The sequence below is a fragment of the Pseudonaja textilis genome, chromosome 10 (genome assembly GCF_049901715.1).
Source record: "Pseudonaja textilis isolate UNSWEBS1 chromosome 10, rPseTex1.2, whole genome shotgun sequence".
Lineage (NCBI taxonomy): Eukaryota > Metazoa > Chordata > Lepidosauria > Squamata > Elapidae > Pseudonaja > Pseudonaja textilis.
Genome location: NC_141999.1, coordinates 18,341,583 through 18,363,536, shown reverse-complemented (window position 1 = coordinate 18,363,536; position 21,954 = coordinate 18,341,583). Strand labels below are relative to the sequence as shown.

At 41.0% G+C, this 21,954-nt stretch overlaps 2 protein-coding genes and 1 long non-coding RNA gene across 4 annotated transcripts in view; 2 read left to right on the top strand and 1 right to left on the bottom strand.

The window, feature by feature from the left end:
• Window positions 1-21,954, bottom strand: part of LOC148124932 (uncharacterized) — a 35,205-nt gene that overhangs the window by 2,771 nt on the left and 10,480 nt on the right. Inside the window, exon 1 of one of the 2 annotated variants that reach the window (XR_015744838.1) lies at window positions 2,526-2,643. The exons of the other annotated variant lie outside the window; for it this stretch is intronic. This is a non-coding gene — a long non-coding RNA (uncharacterized LOC148124932). Of the gene's footprint in view, window positions 1-2,525; window positions 2,644-21,954 lie in introns of those variants that run through there. 2 annotated transcript variants of the gene reach the window in all.
• On the top strand, window positions 3,657-9,651 carry LOC148124934 (uncharacterized). The gene is made up of 2 exons (XM_087939988.1): window positions 3,657-4,114; window positions 7,906-9,651. Exons 1-2 carry the CDS (start codon window positions 3,821-3,823, stop codon window positions 8,092-8,094), a joined length of 483 nt encoding a protein of 160 aa, XP_087796114.1. The 5' UTR covers window positions 3,657-3,820; the 3' UTR covers window positions 8,095-9,651.
• Window positions 13,288-20,167, top strand: LOC113448182 (uncharacterized). Its single transcript, XM_026718777.2, has 2 exons — window positions 13,288-13,839; window positions 18,924-20,167. The coding sequence occupies exons 1-2, from the start codon at window positions 13,549-13,551 to the stop codon at window positions 19,074-19,076; spliced, it is 444 nt and encodes a 147-aa protein (XP_026574562.1). The 5' UTR covers window positions 13,288-13,548; the 3' UTR covers window positions 19,077-20,167.

Sequence of the window (21,954 nt, the reverse complement as noted above, 5' to 3'; positions counted from 1 at the left end):
GACCAGAAGCTGCACGGCAGCTGCATCACTACCCACTTCAAACCCCTCCGAGCCATACATGAAGCAAACCGACACCCACTATGAAGATGCAGAAGGACCACGAACTCGAAGCCAAACAGCAAGATCACAACTCACCAGCTCAAATCCCCCAGCAACTAAGACTAACCTGAGCACAACCAAGCCCCCACCTGAACAGAACACGCCTCCAACCAATCAGAACACGGCTAACCCCCCAACCAATCAGAACACAGCCAAACCCCCTACCAATGAGAACACACCCCCACCCAATCAGAACACAGCCAAGCCCCCACCCAATCAAGTCCCACCCCCACTGGCAGTTAAAAGGAGGAAACAGCTGCAATCTCACATTACTCTGAGAAGCACAGAGCCGGAGACAGAAGCCTGAAGATGATGAATGAGACTTCATCGAAACGTTGCCTAGATACTTCGAATCTTACGCGGGAGAAAACCCGAACAACTAAAAAGGATTTTTTGAAATGACCATCAGAGGTATTAATATTTTGTATATTATTATTATTAACATGCTCTGATGTTAAGGAGTTCTACTCGCCCTCCCCACCTGAAATAAATCTTTTCCAAATGCAAAACACAAGCAGAGAAGAGGAGTTCCAGTTCCAGTTTTAGTTTCACAGCAGCAGCCAACTTTAGTACAGAACAGTTGAGCTAAGCCACGCCCAGGCTCCTTGCTGTCTGCTTGTTGCTCACACAGAAAATACTGTTTCAGTTTCCAAACAGCCCTCAACTCTCTCACAGGCAAAATGCTAATAGCTTTGAATTGCCTGTATATAGTGTTTACGTTTGAAAGCTAAACTACTCATTAGAATTGTGACCCTCATCTTTTTTTTTTCCTTAATAATAAACTGAGTTCAAAATGAGATTTATACCTTGGTAGTCTGTTTTCTGTCCTGGTTGTAGCTAATGAGATCCAATACCCAGAAATATAAACCCAAAGACTGCAATCCCCACAAACCATAAAGAATGTAGACATCTGTATGAGAAAGGAGGGGAAATGTGCAACTTCACAAAGCATAAAGTATCTGATCTAATGTAATCATAGCAAAACAAACCTTGCAGAACGTTTACAACATAAATATTGAGCACCAGAAGCACATTAGAGCAATGCCAGATGGGTGCAGCCGGGCAGCCAGTACAAACCTTGTGTCACGCTTTCACAATTGAATTTGAAGGAAAACATAAAATTTTATTACAGCCATAATCAAGTTAGGAATCCTTGCTTTTTTCTAGCGGGCTGTTTATTCCAGAATTTTCTAATTAAAAGCAACCGATGAGAACCCTCCAGAAAACTGTGATGACCTGGGGCGTGGCGTGAAAGCACACAGCCAGAGAACAGGCCTAACTCCCCTTTATTGCTCCAACTTTGGCCCCCAAACGACCCCACGTTTACAACAAGTCCTGGAGCAAAGCTCTCCCACACACCTTCAAGCGGCCTCTGGCTGCAAGTAGTCCAGTAAGCCAGGTTAGCCAAACAGTAACCAGGGCAAGGATTTCAGTGAAGCAAGCAAACCAGCCAAGCCCCACAAGACACAGTAATCTTCTAAGTGCTTGTAACTACATAGCCAAAAAGGCATTAAGAGTTGTTAATCTAATCTTACATAGCTTTTTCTCTGGCAATATTACACTACTAACTAGAGCATACAAAACATTTGCTAGACCAATACTCGAATACAACTCATCAGTCTGGAACCCACATTATGTATCTGATATTAACACAGTTAAGAAAGTCCAGAAATATTTCACAAGAAGAGTTCTCCACTCCTCTACTCAATGTAGAATACCTTATGCCACCAGACTCGAAATTCTAGACTGAGAAAACCTAGAACTACACCGCCTTTGGTCCAATCTAAGTATAGTATATAAAATCATACATTGCATATAAAATCATACCTTGCAATGTCCTACCAGTCAATAAATACTTCAGCTTCAACCATAACAACACAAGAGCACACAATAGATAAAAACTCAAGGCTAATCGCACCAAACTTGATTGCAGGAAATACGACCCACAGAGTGGTCAATGTCTGGAATACTCTACCTGACTTTGTGGTTTCTTCCCCAAACCCCAAAAACTTTAACCTTAGGCTTTCTACTATTGACCTCACCCCTTTCCTAAGAGGTCTGTAGGGGGCGTGCATAAGCGCACCAACGTGCCTACCATCCCTGTCCTATTGTTTCTTTTATTTTTTAATTTTTTTCTTATATGTATCCATGTATTAATAACTATGTTTTTACTTACACCTATTATCTTGTAAGCAATTGACAAAAATAAATAAATAAATAAAATAAAATAAATAAATAAGTGCACATGAGGCTCCACAGATTCTACGCTTGTTCCCGACAAATGTTCCTGACAAATTGCTGGCTAGATAGCAACAGCAATAGCACTTTGACTTATATACTGCTTTACAGTGCTTTACAGCCCTCTCTAAGTGGTTTACAGAGTCAGCCTAATGCCCCTAACAATTTTGAGTCCTCATTTTACCCACCTCGGAAGGATGGAAGGCTGAATCAACCTTGACCCTGGTGATATTTGAACTGCACGCATATCACTCACATCGAGGCACGTATCTCCTCACCTGGCCTCTCATGACTGTGGGGATGCTGCAACAGTCGTAAGTGTGAAAAATGGTCATAAGTCATTTTTTTCAGTGCCATTGTAACTTTGAATAGTCACTCCACACAAGCAAAATGCCAGAAAAGGAGGGGGGAAAAACCTCCAGAGACGTTCCAGAGACAGGAAGTCTAGTCCTGCCAAGAATGTAATAAGGGTTAACGGAGAGGCAGTTTCTGTAAGCAACACCAGAATGTTTCCTTCCTGCCTTCCTTACAGGATTAGGCCAGTAATTTCTTCTAACAACCAGTTCTCCAAACTGCTTAGAATGTTAACAACAGGTTCTAGTGAATAGGTGCAAACTGGTAGAATCCCACCCCTGGGGGAGAGAGAGAAGAGAGAAAGGGAGGGGGAGGAGGAGAGGGAGAGAGAGGAGAGAGAAAGGGAGAGGGGGAGGGAGAGAGAGAGAGAGAGAGAGAGACTGGCCCAAAGTCATCCAGTAAGTTTCCATAGCTGAGAAGAAACTTGAATGTGGGTCTTTGAAGTCCTAATCCCACTTATACACTATTGACTCTTTTGCAGAAACAGTCTGGGAGTACATGGCTTTATAAAAATGGGAAAGCTGTGCCATTTTATCCTGATTCCTGGCAACAACCTAAACACATTCCTGCAGATTTTTTTTGGCGGCCTCTTCGGAAATGGTTTGCAATTTTCTTCTCCCTAGGCTGAGGGGGAGGGGGGAGAGAGGGAGACTGGCTTAAAGTCATCTAGCTGGCTTCATGCCTGGGATAGGACTAGAAGAATCCTCCTCTTATTTTTCAGGTGTTTAGAAACAGCCAAATAACACCCTTGCTGCATTTTCCCAACCAGGCAGATATTGTCCTTCTGCAGTTATTCATTGACTAACTTCTCGTAGCAGCCCACTTTTTTCCTTAGTCCCGGCTGGACTGCCAAACTGCAGTGCGTCAAAAAAAAAAATGGTAATCACAGAGACCTCCTTAAAGCAGGCGAAGATAACAGCCTACTGATAGAAAAAGATAAAAAAAGCTGGGCTGCATATCACTGAGAGAGAAGAACGAAGGATCAGGAAGGCTTGCAGATTCGGCCAACGGGAGCCATCCAGCGAATCCGACGACGCAGCAAAATTATTCATAAAGATTGTGACCAAGCACAGAAATAAGGCTGTGCTGTATTTGAAGAAGGGCAGTCAGAGAAGAACAGAAGGACAAAATGAGCAAACCCCAATACAAGAAGATGGAAGTTGATGTACCTGAAGCCCAGAATCCTCCCCCCTATATAGAAAACCAACCGGGACATTCTGGCCACGGTTACTTGGGGCCCCCCGAGTATCAACCACCTTATGATCCAAGATACAACGCAGGCCTGCTTGTTCGACCAATGCAAACCATGAACTTCGTACGCCTCCAACCCACCAAGGAGCCTGATTACATGGCCTACTCCATCTTCACCATGCTTTGCTGTTGCTTACCTCTGGGAATTGCTGCCCTGATTTATTCTGTGCAGGTAAGCCTGTGAGCATGAACCCCTGGGCGTTATAAGAGGAAGGGGAGGCAGCCATACGGTATTATAAAGAGAGGTGGGCTTGGGTTCACAACTCACATAAAGGTAAGGACTACTTGGTTTGTTTGTTTAACCACGTGTTTTAACCATGTGGCAGTGTTCTCATGAAGTGAACCAAGAAAGTAGAAGTTGCAGATATATTAAATATGAGAGACGACTGATGCTCCAAACTGGAGAGCTTTATATGCTCAACTCTTACAAATCTGTGCAATGAATATGTTTGTGATTATTGTGAATGAAGAGCGCCGTTCTTTGTTCTTCACTTAAAAGCACCTTGTCTTTAACACCTTTTCCACCAGCTCACTGTAAAAATATGTATGTAGGCACTACTCCAAAATGTTTGGAACAGTATGTGTTCTCTTACCGCAACCAACTCCTTTTGCAGAGTAACGGAAAACAGACTGCCTATGTATGCATATGAACAGGTAGCCTTCGAACTATGACCACAACTGAGCCCCAAATTCATGTTGCTAAGTGAGAAATGTGTTAAGTGAGTTTTGCCCCCATTTTACACACTTTTCTGCTCACATTTGTTAATGGAATCACTGCAGTTGTTCAATTAGTAACACGGTTGTTAAAGGGAATCTGGTTTCCCCCGTTGATTTTGATCATGAGAAGGTTTGCAAAAGGGGATCATGTGACCTTGGGAAACCGCCACCGTCATAAATGTGAGTCAGTTGTCAAGCATTCAAATGTAAATCACGTGACCCTGGGAATGCTGCGATGGACATAAGTGTGAAAAATGGTCATAAGTAACTTTTTCCAGTGCCCTTATAACTTTGGAGGGTCACTAAATGAGCTGTTGTAACTTGAGGACTACATGTTATGTATATGTATACACACAAGTTATCCTAGACTTACAACACATATACAAGTAGTCCTAGACTTTCAACGCATATACAAGTAGTCCTGGACTTACAATGCATATACAAGTAGTCCTAGACTTACAACGCATATACAAGTAGTCCTAGAGTTACAATGCATATACAAGTAGTCCTAGACTTACAACGCATATACAAGTAGTCCTAGACTTACAACGTATATACAAGTAGTCCTAGACTTACAACATATATACAAGTAGTCCTAGACTTTCAACGCATATACAAGTAGTCCTAGATTTACAACACATATACAAGTAGTCCTAGATTTACAACACATATACAAGTAGTCCTAGATTTACAACACATATACAAGTAGTCTTAGACTTATAATGCATATACAAGTAATCCTAGAATTCTGGGAGTTGAAGTTTATACAATTTAATATTGCCCAGGTTGAGAAACACTGCTCTATTGGATGAAGCACCTCAGCACATTTATTTCTCTTATTTTCCAAATTGCAATCTTCTACATGCTGCCAAAAAGAAAAGACATTCACTAAGTCTTGCTGGATACTAAAATTTGGTTCTATAGAAAGATGCCAAATTCAAACTTTCCAAGCCAACAAAACTGTAATTCATTTAGAATTTTGTGAGGGAGGAAGGGATGCGCAGGGACCGACATCCATATTTTCTTCTTTTTTCTTTTTTTTGGGGGGGGGTGGTTGTTAAAGAAGAAATTGATAACTCATACAAAAACAGGAAGAAAACCTGTAAAAATGGTTTTTTGGGAAGGCGACACTGTGAACAATGATGTGGCTACACTGAATGGTGGAGATTAAAATGTCTGGATTTAATTAAGGATTTCCGCTCCCTCCAGGCAAAAACAGAGATAAAGAATTGATGTGACATGTAGGGAAGGGAACTCCAAAGACCACAGAAGGCCATCAAGAAATAACACTATTACACAGACTGGGAGAACATAAATTAAAGCTACGTGCCTGACTACAAATTCTTCTCCACTGCTGAGTTTAATTGTTCTCAACCTTTCCTGGAATCAGTAGAAAATTATGGCAGCATGAAGTTGGCTATCCCCTATTTGCATTTGTTCAGGCTGATCTTGGATAGATGTTGGAATAAAGGAGAAATTACTGTTTTAACATGAGAATTAGCAGTGAGAGCCAGTTTGGTCAAGTGCAGGGATCTTCAAACTTGGCAAGTTGAAGACTTGTGGACTTGAACTCCCAGAATTCCTCCTCCAGTCATGTTAGCTCAGGAATTATGGGAGTTGAAGTCCACAAGTCTTCAACTTGCCAAGTTTGAAGACCCTTGGTCTACTGTTTAAGGCACAAGACTAGAAACCAGGAGATGGTGAGTTCTAGTCCCATTGTAGGCATAAAAGCTGGCTGGGTGACTTTGGGCCAGTCACACTTTCTCAGCCCAATCCACCTCGCAGGGTTGCTGTTGACGTGGGGAAATAGGAGGAGGAAGGAGTATTAGATCCTGCACTTGTGGGAAAGAGGAGGAGGAGGAGGAGGAGGAGGAGGAGGAGGAGGAGAAGGAGAAGAAGAAGAAGAAGAAGAAGAAGAAGAAGAAGAAGAAGAAGAAGAAGAAGAAGAAGAAGAAGAAGAAGAAGAAGAAGAAGAAGAAGAAGCTGCTCACCACCTTGAGTTATTTATAAAAATAAAAAAATCTTTTTAAAAATGACTCAAGTCTGTCTCAGTCATCTATGGAGATTCTCAGTCATTCGGGGTGACTGATTCTCAGGTCATGGTTGTCCCAAAGATGCTTTTTCAAAAGGCCAACAGACTTCGTTTTTTCCTTAAAGAAATTTCACTTCTCATCCAAGGAGCTTCTTCAGTTCTGACTGAAGAACTTGGAATGTACTTGACATGAAGGCATGAAATGTCTTCAAGGGAAAACAAAGTCCAACTACCTCTGTCTCAGTCATGAGTTGGGGAATAGCTAATATCACAAGGGCATGACAGCGAAGGGAAGATGCTGGGGTATGTTTGTATTATGAGAAGATGCAGACTGAGAAAGATGGTGTGCGGGGAGTTAATTATTCAGAAATTTCCACAGAGAAAACCCTCTATGCTAATCTATTTCAGAAAAACATAAAACAAGCGTTCTGTCTCCGGAAGGACATGCTAATGTTGAACTTTGCAACTATTTTGTCCTAATTCGGCTGCCACGGCATCATTTACTGGAACTAGAAGGACAAATGAGCCAAACAGTCTCATTTGTGGGAAATCAAATATATTGCACAATTTTGGTACGTCCTGCCAAGGAGAAAAAAAAGCTTTGCGTGCTTTATTTTTATTTTGGGAACCAAGGAATGCTTGTTCTTCCAGCATGTTTGTATACAAGCAGTGATAAGGGATTATTACTTCATAAAAATAGACCTTGATTTACAACCACAATTAGGACTAGAATTTCAGTTGTTAAGCAACTCACACCCAAAATTTATGACTTTTATCACCCTAGCCCTGGGGTGGCATACAAAGTCCTCTCTGTGGGCATGCGTGCCGTTGCCAGCTGCTTTTCTGGTTTCCAGCATGCACATGCCAGCTGGTACTTGCGGGCACCAGAAAATGGCCCCCCAAATGGCCCCAGAACAGGCTAGTTTGGGGGGGCATTTTTGGTCTGAAAAATAGCCCCAAACCAGCCTGAAAATGCCCCCCAAATAGCCAAAAATGGCCAAAAAACAGGCATGCGCCGCACCACCCAACTGGTTTTTGGGTTTCCAGCACTCTGGCATGTGCACATGCACACGTGTTCCGATTTGGGCTCTCAGTGCCCGAAAAGGTTTGCCATCATTGTCCTAACCCATTCATACTTACAGGCTGGAGATGCTCTTTCCTGCTGTTAACGTATTTCTTCACTAATATATCCCTTTTTTTTTCTTTACTCTCAGACTCAAGAAGCCAACCGCACTGGAAATGCAGAATCTGCTCAACGAAGTTCAAAGCTGGCACGAAATTTGGCCCACGCTGCACTTGCAGTGGGCCTGGGGGGCCTAACTATATATATCATCTTTGTTATACTCATGTACACTCAAGGAGTCTCTGAGCTGATAAACAATCCCTATACTATATCCCCATAACTCTAAGGGTAAACTACTAGAATATAGGAAAAGTTCTAAGGCAGTTCAAATAACTAACAACATTGCTTAATCATTACATGAATACAGTTCTATGTGGCTGAAGGGTAAGCTGCTGAGATACTAAAGCACCCATTTAACGCTTACTAAAATGCCAAAATAATTTAGAAATAATTCTGGCTAGGTATAATAAAATGTGAGGTGCTACATGAAAGTAGTTAAGACAGAGTCTGCCTGAAATATCTCAAATATACCAAGCTGTATTATGAGGTGATTGCACAATCCTTGCACAAACAGCAAGAGTAATTACACAAAGGGTTGTGATGTCTCTAGAATATGTTGTGAACTGCTGAAAGGCAGATGTCAGGGTTGCCGTCTCCCAGTCAAAATCAAATGATAAATTGGCAAGAAAAAGAAGACCAGGTCTTTGCACCATAAATAAAAAGGGAAGGTGAAAGATATGATGGAACTAACTTCCCTAAATGGATGGGATCAAAACAACAACACTTTAGAAAGAATCAACTTTCTAAAGTGTCCATGGGGGTATATTATATCTAACCAAAATGAAAACACTCAGATATGGTTGCCTTTCCAAAGTTACTTTCCTTCCTCTAATCAACTCTTTTTCTTCAAAGCAGTGGTTCTCAGCCTGTGCTCCATGAAGACTTGATGAAATGTTATGATTTAAATCTTGAGTTAAGTCTTGGTGGTCCATGGCCATGGTCTGTAGCCATAAAAGGTATTTAAAGGGGGACCGTGGTGAAGAAAACCTTGAGAAACACTGTTCTAAACTGTTTCTGTTGTCCCAATTCCCACCTAAGCCTTAATCTCCATGATCCATGGTTCCATCTGAGTCTCACAGCAACATGCTAAGTGATAAACTGGAATTCCAAAAGCTCATATGTGTGTATTCTTGGCAAGATGCTTTAAACCAGGGATGGGGATCGATGATCCTTTTATGACTTGTGGACTTCAACTCCTAGAGGACTGGCTTGGGAATTCTGGGTGTTGAAGTCCACAAGTCATAAAAGGACCATCGTTCCCCACCCCTGCTTTATACAAAAGACCTTTGCTTCAGTATTCAATAGCTAATTTACATCTCCCAGCACTATGCTTTTATTATGGTCTGTGTCAGAGCTTTGTGAATCTGCGTGTTCCTTGAACGGAGTCCAAAGACGAAGAATGCTTCTGTGTAATTTCCAAACCCTGAATAGCAGTAGCACTTAGACTTACATATCGCTTCACAGGGTTTTTTGCAGCCCTCTCTAAGTGGTTTACAGAGCCAGCCTATTGCCCCCAACAATCTGGATCCTCATTTTACCTACCTCGGAAGGATGGAAGGCTGAATCAACTTTGCGTGAAATACATCCCCCAATTTCTGCCTCACGGACACTTGATTAAACTACTGCTGTCTTTTGCTGCTACCATTTCAACATAATCTCAGAGCCCTGAGGCATTGTTTAGATTGCAGTATTAAAATTATTTACATTAGTCTGTGTTGGATCTTTGAGCAAAATATTGTTCTACCCATTTCCAGAAAATATATAATCTCCATTTTAACCTGTTGTTATTGAGCTGTGTGTGTGATTGTTGGCTAAAGTTAGATTGCATTCTCTTTATCTCAAAGTTTGACAAAAGATCATATTAGATGGGACGGTAGATTCAAATGGAAAGAGGCCCTGAAAAGGAGAAGACAATTCTGCTGAACACATGCAAGACAACTCTGGTGGGAATGTTAACTCTGATCTAAAGTTGTGTGGCGTTCCATTCCCAGAATTTCCCAATTGCTATTGCTATTGCTGAGAATCCTAAATTGCTGCTTGCACATCTGGAAGTTAACAAAGTTGGGAAATACCAGTCAATGAATATATGTACTTAGAAGAGACAGTCATGTGCTGCTCTAGAAAACCTGCCTTAACCAGGGGTGGGATTCAAATTTTTTAACAACCGGTTCTGTGGGCGTGGCTTAGTTGGTGGGCATGGCTTGGTGGTCATGGGACTGGCTGGGTGTGGCCAACTCAATATCACTCACATCGAGGCACGCATCTCCTCACCTGGCCTTTCATGACTGTGGGGATGCTGCAACAGTCGTAAGTGTGAAAAGTGGTCATAAGTCACTTTTTTCAGTGCCATTGTAACTTTGAATGGTCACTCCACACAAGCAAAGTACCAGCAAAGGAGGGGGGGAAAACTCCAGAGAAGTTCCTGAGACAGGAAGTCTAGTCCTGCCAAGAATGTAATAAGGGTTAACAAAGAGGCTGTTTCTGTAAGCAACACCAGAATGTTTCCTTCCTGCCTTCCTTACAGGATTAGGCCAGTAATTTCTTCTAACAACCGGTTCTCTGAACTGCTTAGAATGTTAACAACCGGTTCTAGCGAATAGGTGCCAACCTGTAGAATCCCACCCCTGCCCTTAACCTCCTGGCCCTTGTTTCACCAGCTTTCCCCTGTCAGGTGTCTAAGTTTTTGGAGATTCTCAGTCATCCAGGTCATGGTTATTCCATAGGTGCTTTTTCAAAAGGCAGCTGGACTTTGTTTTTCCTTGAAGAAGTTTCATTTCTCATCCAAGAAGTTTCTTCAGTTCTTAACAACCTCTATGTAGGATTTACCGTATATCGGAAACAGGCAAACAGATACTCTTGGATTCTTGGTCTCCCCCAGATTCCTTATTTTATCCAACTTAGTTTGGATAAACATCTTCGTTGAAGATGTTTTGCTTCTCAGAACTGAAGGAGCTTCTTGGATGAGAAGTGAAATGTCTTCAAGGAAAAGCAAAGTCCAGTTGCCTTTTGAAAAAGCACCTTTGGGACTCTCTAAGTTGATAAGTTCTTTATCCAACCTAAGTTGAGTTAACACAAGGAATCCGGGGGAGACCAAGAATCCAACTCTTTCTGATATTCAATATATCCCACATACAGGATGTTATAATTACACCTGAGTGAACCTGAGAAGGAAAGAAAGTCAACCACATACCTGAGGCTATTTAAAGTCCTAATTCCTAACCCTCTCCTTAAGATTGAGATTTGTTTTGGGGTTTCCTGAATCCCTGAAGTCCTGTGCAAAATTCAAGCTGAACTTCTAGTAAGTACACAGAAAGAGCAATGGAGCTTTCTTGATAGGAGTATCAATGAGTTTGGCATGACTTTCTTCCAGAATATGCTTAAGCCTCTCAATCAACATTTGTGGTTTCTCAACTCTGTCCTGCTTACCGATAAAGGAGAAAATTTGTAGCTCAGAGTTGAAGCGAGGGGTGCTTGTTGCTCTCTGAACTTGCTTCTATTCTTGCAGATGTTTCATTACCCAACTAGGTAACATCATCAGCACCTGGTAATGAAACGTCTGCAAGAAACAACCAAGCTCAGAGAGCACCAAGGACCCCTGCCCCACTTAGCTTTTTCAAGATCAGCCAAGATTGCCAGAGGCTGTTCCTGTTGTAGAAAACCTCCAGTTAGCCAATCAGAGGTGGTATTCAGCAGGTTCTGACAAGTTCTGGAGAATCGGTAAGCAGAAATTTTGAGTTTCTCTTTATATTAGCTTATTTGTAGTTCCGTTGGTTATATTGGCATATTTATCATTCTAAACCATCTTTATATTTAGTTCATACATAGCAATAATCTTTCTTCATCTAATTTCTACTTCTTATCTCTAACCACTCGTAAAATCTATTCCATGTTAAGTAGTATTCTGCGTCTTCTTTGTCCTTTATTTTTAATGTCCATCTATCCATCTCTGCACAGTCTCATATTTTCTGAATCACATCATCATCTGATGGGGTGTTCTCATTTTTGCAGTATTGTGCAAATACAATCCTTGCTGCTGTCAACACATGCAAAACTAGTTATATAGTCCCTTTATCATAGCCCTTCAGCATTATACCCAGCAAGAATATTTCTGGTTTCAGATCTATATGTTGCTTGATCATCTTTTCCAACCATGTACGTATTTTCATCCAATATTTTCTTGCTTTCATACAAGTCCACCACATATGCTAATAAGTACCTCGGGTCTGAATACATTTCTAACACTTGGCAGACATATTGCTAAACATTTTTGATAATCTTGCTGGTGGCAAGTGCCACCTATAAAACATTTTATAGAGATTTTCCTTGTATGCAGTAGCCATAGTCAGTTTATAGTTCCTATCCCAAAGTTTTTGCCATTTATCTAATTCTATAATATAACCAAAAAAAAGCCCACACAATCATTGTTTCTTTGACTTGTTGTATTTTATAACTTAATAAGTAATTTTCCATCTGTCCCTAATAATATCTTATCACGTGTTGTTGATTCTTTGTTAAAAAAAACCATGTTTTTGCATCTTTCTCATATCTTGATTGTATTTGCAGATGTGGCCATCAAGCTAAGTCCACCCCTTGATTTTGTAGTTATTGTCCAATTTTAAGTTGACCATTCTCTTTTAAAATATCTTTATAAAATACATTTTTTTCAAATTAATAAGATATGGATGTATCAATGCTTCCATTGTGGAGAGCCAGACTGGTATTTTCATACAGTTTTGTACTTTAATTTTTTCCCATGACTGATGCAAAGCATTCCTCACATAGTGTCCTTGAAAATATCTATGTATCGTACTCCTTACATACCATAAAAAATTGTGCCATCTTAGTTGGAGATCATGTTCCTCTAATAATAATAATCTTCTATGTTTCAAATGTATCCATTCTTTTACCCATGTAAGTACATATGCCAGATAATATAACTCCCAATCTGGTCGTACAAAGCCCCATTGTTTTTAGATTCCTGTAACATTTTCAGTTTTATTCTTGCTTTTTTCCCTTGCCAGATATACTTCAAGCTTGTTCTGTTTAGTTCTTCAAAATATGTTTTCTCTACTTTTATCTGTATCGTTTGGAATTTAAAAAAGTAGTTTCGGTAATATATTCATTTTTATAATGGCTATTCTTCCTATCAAAGATAGTTGTAGATGCTTCCATTTCTCCAAGTCCAGCTTAATTTGTTGCATTAGTTTTATATAGTTATCATCTTTAATTGTTTAATTTAATCTTGCAGTTAAATAGATGCCTAAATATGGTAGGGAAGATATTTACTGAGCGTGTTTGCACATGTAACAAGTGGAAGTAAAAGTTAACTCAGAGTTCCCTGCTGCTGAGAAATGTGTTCTGTCGCTCAAAAGGTTTGCTAATTCCTGGATAAATTGCAATGAGTTTATGTTTGGCTTCTTATTTCATCCACGTGCTTCCTCGGCTTCAGAGCCCATTCAGCCGCCTTATCTTAAGTCAGAAACAACAAATGAATCATTAAGCAAGGAGGTGGAACAAAGCAACTAGTATTGCAAGGAACTTAGTTCCTGTTGGAAGAGGAGGCGAGCAACTGGAGAGAAGAGCCAGAAAGGACTGGTTTTAGAGAACTAAGGCAAGAGTAGAAACAGCCTTTTCAGATCAGCCCCAGCAGAAGAGAAAGGAGACAACTCGCAAAATGAATAATGCAAGTTCTGAAAAGATCACAGGCAGCATGCCGAACCCCCAGGATCTACCCCCGCCTTATTCTGATGCAGTGCAGCCTCCGGTTCAACCATCTGCCCCCATAGCTGCTCAACCTATGCCAAGCCACCTTTATTATGTCACGGCTGTCCAAGACCCAAAGGAAGTACCAATTCTTCAGCCTGTTCCATTCACCCCTGCATCTGACTACCTGGTCTACTCCATCTTTACTATGCTCTGCTGTTGTCTACCCTTGGGTGTGGCTGCCTTAGTTTACTCTATACAGGTAAGCTGGAAAAGGGGTAGGGTGCAGGGGATAGTGGGGTTGGAGAAAGGATCTTCTCAGATTCCATCCAAACAAAAGGATCCTCGTTTGCCTGCTTGCTTTCTGAAGACGCTTCCTGGCTCTCTGAGGGAAAAAAAAAATAAAGCCAAGATTGCAACACATGAGCAGCATCCTGGTTCTTTTGACAAAACACTACTTTGGTAAATCGGGATGGGATGATCTGAGTTTCTCCTTTTGCGTGAATTCAAGCATTAAAGTAAGTGGGGAGGGGGAGAAAAAAGAAGAGTTACAGGAAAAGAAACCAAAGGAGGAGGAAGCATGATATAGATGGGAAGTTTGTCTCTTAGTAAGGCACCAGACTAGAAAATGGGAGAGCACGAATTCTAGCCTGTTCTAGGAAGGAAAACTGGCTGGGTGAGTTTGGGCTACTCGTTCTCTCGCAGCCCAATCCACCTCACAGGGGGTGTTGCTGTAGGAAAAACTGAAGGAGGAAAGAGCATAAAGTATTTGTAGCTTTGAGTTATTAATTAAAAAATAATAAAGATGGGGTGAAAATAAATAAATTTGAATTGTGTCGGAGAAGGATGTGGATTTGAATATTGCCACGGACAAATTTTAGCCAAAGACAATATATAGATATAGACAAGTTTAATATTGTTTTATAAGAGTATTCTTTTTATGCTGGTCTGTGACCTAATAAAGATTTGTTTGCTAAAGACTTTTTGACTTTTCTGAAGTCTGTCAGTTTCCGGATATAGGAGAAGCAAGAAGAGAAACTTGGGAAAAATTTTTGAAGCAAGCCAGTTTATTGTTTTAACAAGTTGCTCTGTGCCTCATTCAAGATCAGGATTTTTATGGGCTTTGCTATTGGAGGTTTTACCCGCACTTCCACCCCCTTCCCAGGTATTCGAATGTCTTGTAAGATTATGTAATCTTGCCCACTTTTTATATGAATAGTTCAGCCCTGCAAATGCTTTTTATAGAAGCTGCACTGGCTTTTGGCTCCGTCTGAATATTTTTGCCTTTGATCCTGATGGCTGGAAAGGGGGATTTTACTTCCAGATTTTAGAAAATATTTATTTATCAAATCTAAATAGCCACTCAGCTCACTAAAGGTGACTCTGGATGGTACGCAACAATGAGATAAACTATATGAAAACTATAGATGTAAAACATAAAAATCCATGTTAATAAATATCAGAAAAACAAAAAATACAAACCCCAGAAGAGAGGACTAAAAATGGCCACCCTAACAATAAAGCCGGGGGTGGGATTCTACCGGTTTGGGTGAATCAGATGTTAAATTTGCATCTGGTTTGCCAAACCAGTATTTGAACCAACCCACTGGGTCCCGCCCACCCCACCACTTCCAGGAGTCTCCACCTGGCCCATTTTCAAAGCAGGTAAGTGCAGGATCAATGCGGGAGTGGGGAGGAAAATGGGGCTTCCGGAAGTACTGGAAGTGGCCCTATTTCCAGCTTCTGGAAGACCTTCAGAGCCCAGGGGAGGCCGTTTTCATCCTCCCAGAGGCCCAAGGGAAGCCTCCGGACCCTTAAGAAAGCGAAAAATGGCCCACCTGGAAATTCTGATAGGCCACACCCATCACGGCCACACCCACCCAGCAACTGGGCAGCGAACCAGCTGCTGGGATTTTTGAATCCCACCCCGAATAAAGCCATATTAGCAAGTCTCTTGTACCATGGAAAGCCCAGGCCTGGTAACATAACTGCCAGAGTTGCTTGATTGTGAGATAGGCAGCTTTTAAATTTAATAAATAAATAACCAGGTCTTGAGGGCCTTTAGGAATATCAAAAAGATGGAGCTAATCTATTTTCAGGGGAAAGGATGTTCCATAAAGTGGGTGCCCTGCAAAGAAGACATGTCTCCTGGGACCTGCCAAAGTTACAGCCATTTATTTCTTTCATATCTAATACTCCTTCCTCCTTATATTTCCCCGCCACCTCCCCCCAACAACAATCCTGCGAGGTAGGTTGGGCTGAGAGAGAGCGACTGGCTCAAAGTCACCCAGCCAGCTTTCATGCCTAAGGTGGGACTAGAATTCACCATCACCTGGTGATTGGTCCAAAGTCACCCAGCCAGTTTTCATGCCTAAGGCAGAACTAGAACTCACATTCTCCTGGTGAAGGGTCCAGAATCACCCATCCAGCTTTCATGTTTAAGACTGAATTAGAACTCCAGTCTTCTGGTTTCTAGGTCAGCATCATAAACACTAAACCAATTCAGTAGTAAATGCTGGAGAACTTTCACCAAAGCTAGATAAAATGTCCATCTTTACATATCCTGAAAGGCAGATCTGGAAAGATTCCTCCAATTCAACCTTTATGGTTAAAGTTATTTTGCCAGTTTCTTTTGTCAGCTGATGACTAACGAATATGTATTATACGATAATACAGCTCGTGTTGTATATTTTGTATTGTTATGGTCTTGGAGCTTAATCAAACTAATACACCTCTTCATTTAGAAAAGGAATGCAAAGAACAGCTTCAGGCCAATTCAACTTCTGGCTTCCAAAGGGCCCTAAAACTCAACTTGGAGAGACAAACACCTGCATATGAATTTCCTCCCCCGCACTTTCCAAAATGAGTGAGATCACGCAGCTGATTTCCCCAATCCAATTTTTCATTCAAAAGGCATGCTGAAAAAAAGTTGGTCAGCTTTAATGAATAACAGAGAAGTACGGCTGGCCTACAGGTCACCCAAACCTGTTCTTACAAATCATTTTCATATCTATACAGTTTTATTGGCCACCCCCATTTTACCTTTTCCTTATGGGAAAGTTTGCTCTGCCTCTCCCTCTCCTCCTCCTCCTCTACCACCACCATTCTGAAAATGACTGTTCCTTTTCCAAGTTTAATTTAAAAAGTAAAAAAAGCAAAGAATGGGAAGCAACAGTGGGATTAAAAATTTCTACTATAAGTTCTGTGGCTTGGTGGGCATGGCAGGGGAAGGATACTGTAAAATCTCCATTCCCTCCCCACTCCTGGGGGAAAGTTACTGCAAAATCCTCATTCTCCCCACTCAACCCATTGACCTGCTTTCCAGCTCCGTTCTCTTGTGCAGGGCAACCAAAGAAGACCCAGCCTATCAGCTGGGACTCAATGGGAGGTAGAGAATAGATGGGGACGTCAGTCAGAGGTGGTCAGTCAGAGGTGGTCTTTGCCGGTTCTCCGAACTACTCAAAATGTCCACTACCAGAACTGGTCAGAACCTGCTGAATACCACCTCTGATGGGAAGGTAGGAGAACCATCAGGGTGTGCAGCATTCTGTATCAGGACAGGATCCAGCTGTTTATAACCACTCACCAGCTAAAAACATCAACATCTGAATGGTTTATGGTACCCTTCTGTCAACAACTGCATTAAATTTTCTTCTTTTTTCCTAGACTCCCTTCTTTGAAAAGGGACTTTGGTTTTTGGTTACACAGATAGAGACTGTAAACAAGCTCTATGTCAGTGATGAGCATTTCCATGCAGAGTTAAGAGACAATTATGTTCGGGCAATGGAAAAAATAGAGGGATTTATTAGGATGTTCTCTGTAGTCAGGGAACATGTTTATTTTCCTTTTATAATGGGTTCATATTTCTGGGTTTGCATCATACACTGGAGAGGACCAAGTTCACACAACGTTTGAAGTCCCACTAAAGGAAGAAAATATGCAATAAAATTAGTCTAGAGTCCTGGAAATTGTGGTGCTGTAATCCTGCTTTAGGCACAAAGCCAATGGATGATCAAGGCCAGTCAATCAGTCTCATCCTTAAAAATCAGGCAAGGAGCCAATTTGCTCTAGTCAATGGTTAAGGCAACAGGCTAGAAAGCAAGGCACCGTGAGTTCTAGTCCCGCCTTAGCCCTGAAAGCCAGCTAGGTTTACTTTGGGACAATCACTCTTGCTAATCCCAACTCACTTCACAGGGTTGCTGTTGTGGGGATAATAGGAAGAGGAAGGTGTGTTGCATATGTTCACCACCTTGAGTTAGAATTAGAATAACAGAGTTTGAAGGGACCTTGGAGGTCTTCTAGTCCAACCCCCTGCTTAGGCAGGAAACCCTATACCATTTCAGACAAATGGTTATCCAATCTCTTCTTAAAAACTTCCAATGTTGGAGCATTCACAACTTCTGGAGGCAAGTTGTTCCACTGATTAATTGTTCTAGCTGTCAGGAATATTCTCCTTAGTTTTTCTTTCCTTGATCAGTTTCCGCCCATGGCTTCTTGTCCTCCCCTCAAGTACTTTGGAGAACAGTTTGACCCCTGTTCTTTGTGGAGGTCCCTGATAAATTGGAACTTCAATATTGGATATTGAAGTCATTTATATAAATAATAAAGGTGGAATATAAATACAAATAATTGGCAAGCCACTTCTGAAAATGTTGCCAAGTACAGTGCCAGAACCTGACCATGTAGCTGCTAGGAATCGAAATTGACTTGAAGGCACAACTTTTAGGCTTACAACTAATGAAGCCTGGCATGTTTGCAAGTCGGGCCATTAATTTGTAACTGATCTGAGGAAGACTTTATACCTGAGGACAGAGATTTTGCTAGTGAATTTGAAGGTGTGAGTATGGTACATGCAAGGGCAAATGACAAAACATAATTATGAGCTCAAGACCAAGGTGTAATATGGAAGGATAATTTTCACATTGTGTCATTTCACCATGCATTTAACCATTTCTTTGTTAGTGCCAGGAGTAACAAATATTTATTGATCCGTGAGAGTGCTGTATTACACATCCACGCATTACAGAATGTAAACATTACTAATGAAACCCACTGAGGTGCTAGATCCCTTTCCATAGTAACCCCCCAAAATGGTCTACATAGATACCTCAAGCTTTAGCCAGGATTTGAGATTTGTTACACCATTAAATTCCTGTTCTAGATTATGTGGTTACTGCAATCAAAAGCTAGAGCTGAAGGAACTTAACCAACGTATTGTATAGGACACACAACAAGTTGACACTAGTATAGAATCGCCCACTTCTTCGTATCATGTATGTTCTCCAGAAGGTCAATTGTACGCATATGCATTGCAACTCTTGCATATTCTTTTTCTCCTTTCTTCAGACCCGAGAAGCCAACCATGAAGGAAACAGTACCGCTGCACAACGCAACTCCAGAATGGCACGGATTTGGGCCCATTCAGCACTCGGGGTGGGCATTGGCATCATCATCTTATACGTCATCTTTAGGTTATTTGCTTACTCAGTGCTCAAATGAACATTGATCAGTCTCTAAGTGACCCAAAGAGGACATGATGCATCCTTTTTTTTAAAAATGACACCCACCGGCGAGCGATGTATCATAAACTTTGGGACATGAGGAAGAATTCAGAAATTGCTAGGTTTCCCGATCCATTTCTGTCTGCTCAATTTATCTTCCTCAGTATGAATTTACATAGGCTGCGCTCTTCCAGAAGAAAATGACTCACAATTTGGGGGAGGATGGGATGCGGATGGCCTCCTGAACCCACAGCTTCTGCAGTGATTAGAAAAGCCTTTGTACAGTTGGACACATGGCAGAATGTATCTTTTGTTTTATGTACACTGAGAACATTTGCACCAAGACAAATTCCTTGTGTGTCCAATCACACTTGGCCAATACAGAGTTCTATTCTATTCTATCAAGAGGCTGTTCTCGTGATAACTCATGCGTTAGTCCTCTCCTGGATGAATTACTGTGAAATTCGATCCATGGAGCTGCCTTTAAACAACATTCAGAAGCTGCAACTCACCCCAAAATGCTGCAGTGCAGGCAGTTTGGGGCATTTCACAAGATCCTCGTGTTCTGTGAGCTGCACTGGTTTCCAGGAGGCTTCTGGATGCAATCCAAGATGCTTGTTATCACCTAGAAAGCTCCACGTTGAGCCAAAATAGTTGCAGGATAGCACTTAGCACTTAGACCTATATACCGTGTCGACCCTGAAGATGACATATGTGTAGCCATATTTTATATTAGCCAGTATTTCTTTTTCTGTTAGCTTTTAGATTTATAGTAACTGAATTTACTGATGCTATAGGCTGGTCACTGTCTAACTGTAACAGGGGGCGTTGTACAGATAAAGGGAGAATGTTATGTCTAAGCGGCCTTCCTTTCCCATGAGAAAAGTTCAGGTGCCTGCAGCTGGATGAAGGTGGAGTTTGGAATTGCCGGACTGTGGGACCAAGAAGTGATTGGAGATTGTGACTCAGGGGGGACGTTTCACACTTTGGCTTTTATTGGGTGCAATTCTGGATCTGGTTCAGAGTCGGAATTACACCAAGTCTGTGCCAATTTAATGTGTTCCTAATAAATAGATTTGAAATGGAAAATGGATGACATGGACTTTATTTGGGGGGGACATGTTACTTGGGGTCTTGACATACTGCTTCATGGAGCTTTACAGCACTTCTCTGAGTGGTTTACAACATCAGCATATTGCCCCCAACAATACGGGTCCTCGTTTTACTGATCTCAGAAGGATGGAAGGTTGAGTCAATCTTGAGCTGGTCAGGATCAAACTCTTGGCAATAGACATCACCTGTGTCTCTTTATTTCTGCTTGCCCTACCAGAACCATCAGGTTGGCATCCTCTAAGTCCCTTCCATTAGACAACGTCACCTTTGAGATACAGGAGTCAACCCTATTCAATGGCAGCACCTCCCTATGGAAGAGGGAGTTACCCAAGAAACTCTTCCTTTAGACTTAGGCTCACTTAACCCTGCTAAATTGTTTAAATAAACAGAACTATTGTGTTTTGTGGTCTTGTATTTTGTGGTTTTTGTGGTTTTGTTGGATGTAGGTTCTCTCTTAAGTTCAGTGCAAGCCTCACATACTTTATATACTTTTGCATATTTGTAATAAATACATGTTTTACAGTATATGTTGCTTTATGGCATATGTTTTACTGTACATACTATAATAGCTTGTACAATTCGTTCACTTCTATGTTCCTCCCCTTTAATTAAGACAGTTCAATTTATTGGCTGTTTTTCTTCCAAGCACCCCAGGCTATCCAGCAAATTTTTATATTCAGCAAAACTCAGACTAAAACAATGGCTCAAGGAACTTGAGAATAATGGAGCAATGGTGCCTCTGAGCAAATTTTCAGCCTAGGAATTTAGGGATAAGTGCCAGAATTAAGACGTAGAGTTTTTGCACTCAAAAATCAACTTGTTTCTCTTCTATAATTTTTCATTCTCAGCAAAATAACTTTCCTTTGCAAACTTATTTTGGAATAGGTTTCATGGAATATATTAAGCTTTCTATTCAGTAAATACATATTTACTGGGGTGGGGAGGGATCTACCTTTTAAATAATACTATTTTTTCTTCAATAAATGCAAGCGGTTGAGTTCCAAACAACCTGTTCTTCCATAAATCTTGTTGCCTTCCATAGCTCTACTGCCGCTGAAGAGAATGTCCTGATTCAAAAACAATCAGAATGAACTGAATGTTAGACAACTTCTCCCTTAACTATCTCGTTTGGTTTTACTGCTCACAACCAGCATTCATTCTAGAACAAGGGAAGGATAATGACATTTGCATTGGTCCCTGTGTCTAACAGGGTAGAGAGGTTGTAGTTTTATAACTGACAAATTCAAATGCAAAAGCTAAAAGTTGTAGTTTTATAACTGACAAATTCAAATGCAAAAGCTAAAAGTTGTAGTTTTATAACTGACAAGTTCAAATGCAAAAGCTAAAAAGAAGAAAATTCAGCAGCTTCATTATGCATATTTATATACTGCACAAGTCAAAAACAGGGCTATGAAAATACCTACAGACCTCTCACATCCCAGACATAAATTGTTTCAACTTCTGCCCTGAAAACGACCTTATAGAACAATTAGGCACAAGGACAGTTTTTTCCCACATGCCATCACTTTGCTAAACAACTAATTCCCACAACACTGTCAAACTATTTAGTAAGACTGTATTGCTATTCTTCTTCTCATCCTTCCTATTACCCATCTCCTTTTCTACTAATGACTATAATCTTGTTGCTTATACCTTCACGATTTACATTATTTTATTTAGTTTCCTAGTATGATTTTGATTGCATATTTAGTATCCTATGACTATCACTGTGTTGTAGCTTATGATTCATAATGAATGCATTT

Bases quoted from the DNA above. Each gene is read 5' to 3' on its own strand.
- LOC148124934 (XM_087939988.1), top strand. From the start codon at position 3,821: ATGAGCAAACCCCAATACAAGAAGATGGAAGTTGATGTACCTGAAGCC. The intron at 4,115-7,905 runs GTAAGCCTGTGA...CTTTACTCTCAG, and splicing joins CCCTGATTTATTCTGTGCAG to ACTCAAGAAGCCAACCGCAC.
- LOC113448182 (XM_026718777.2), top strand. From the start codon at position 13,549: ATGAATAATGCAAGTTCTGAAAAGATCACAGGCAGCATGCCGAACCCC. The intron at 13,840-18,923 runs GTAAGCTGGAAA...TCCTTTCTTCAG, and splicing joins CCTTAGTTTACTCTATACAG to ACCCGAGAAGCCAACCATGA.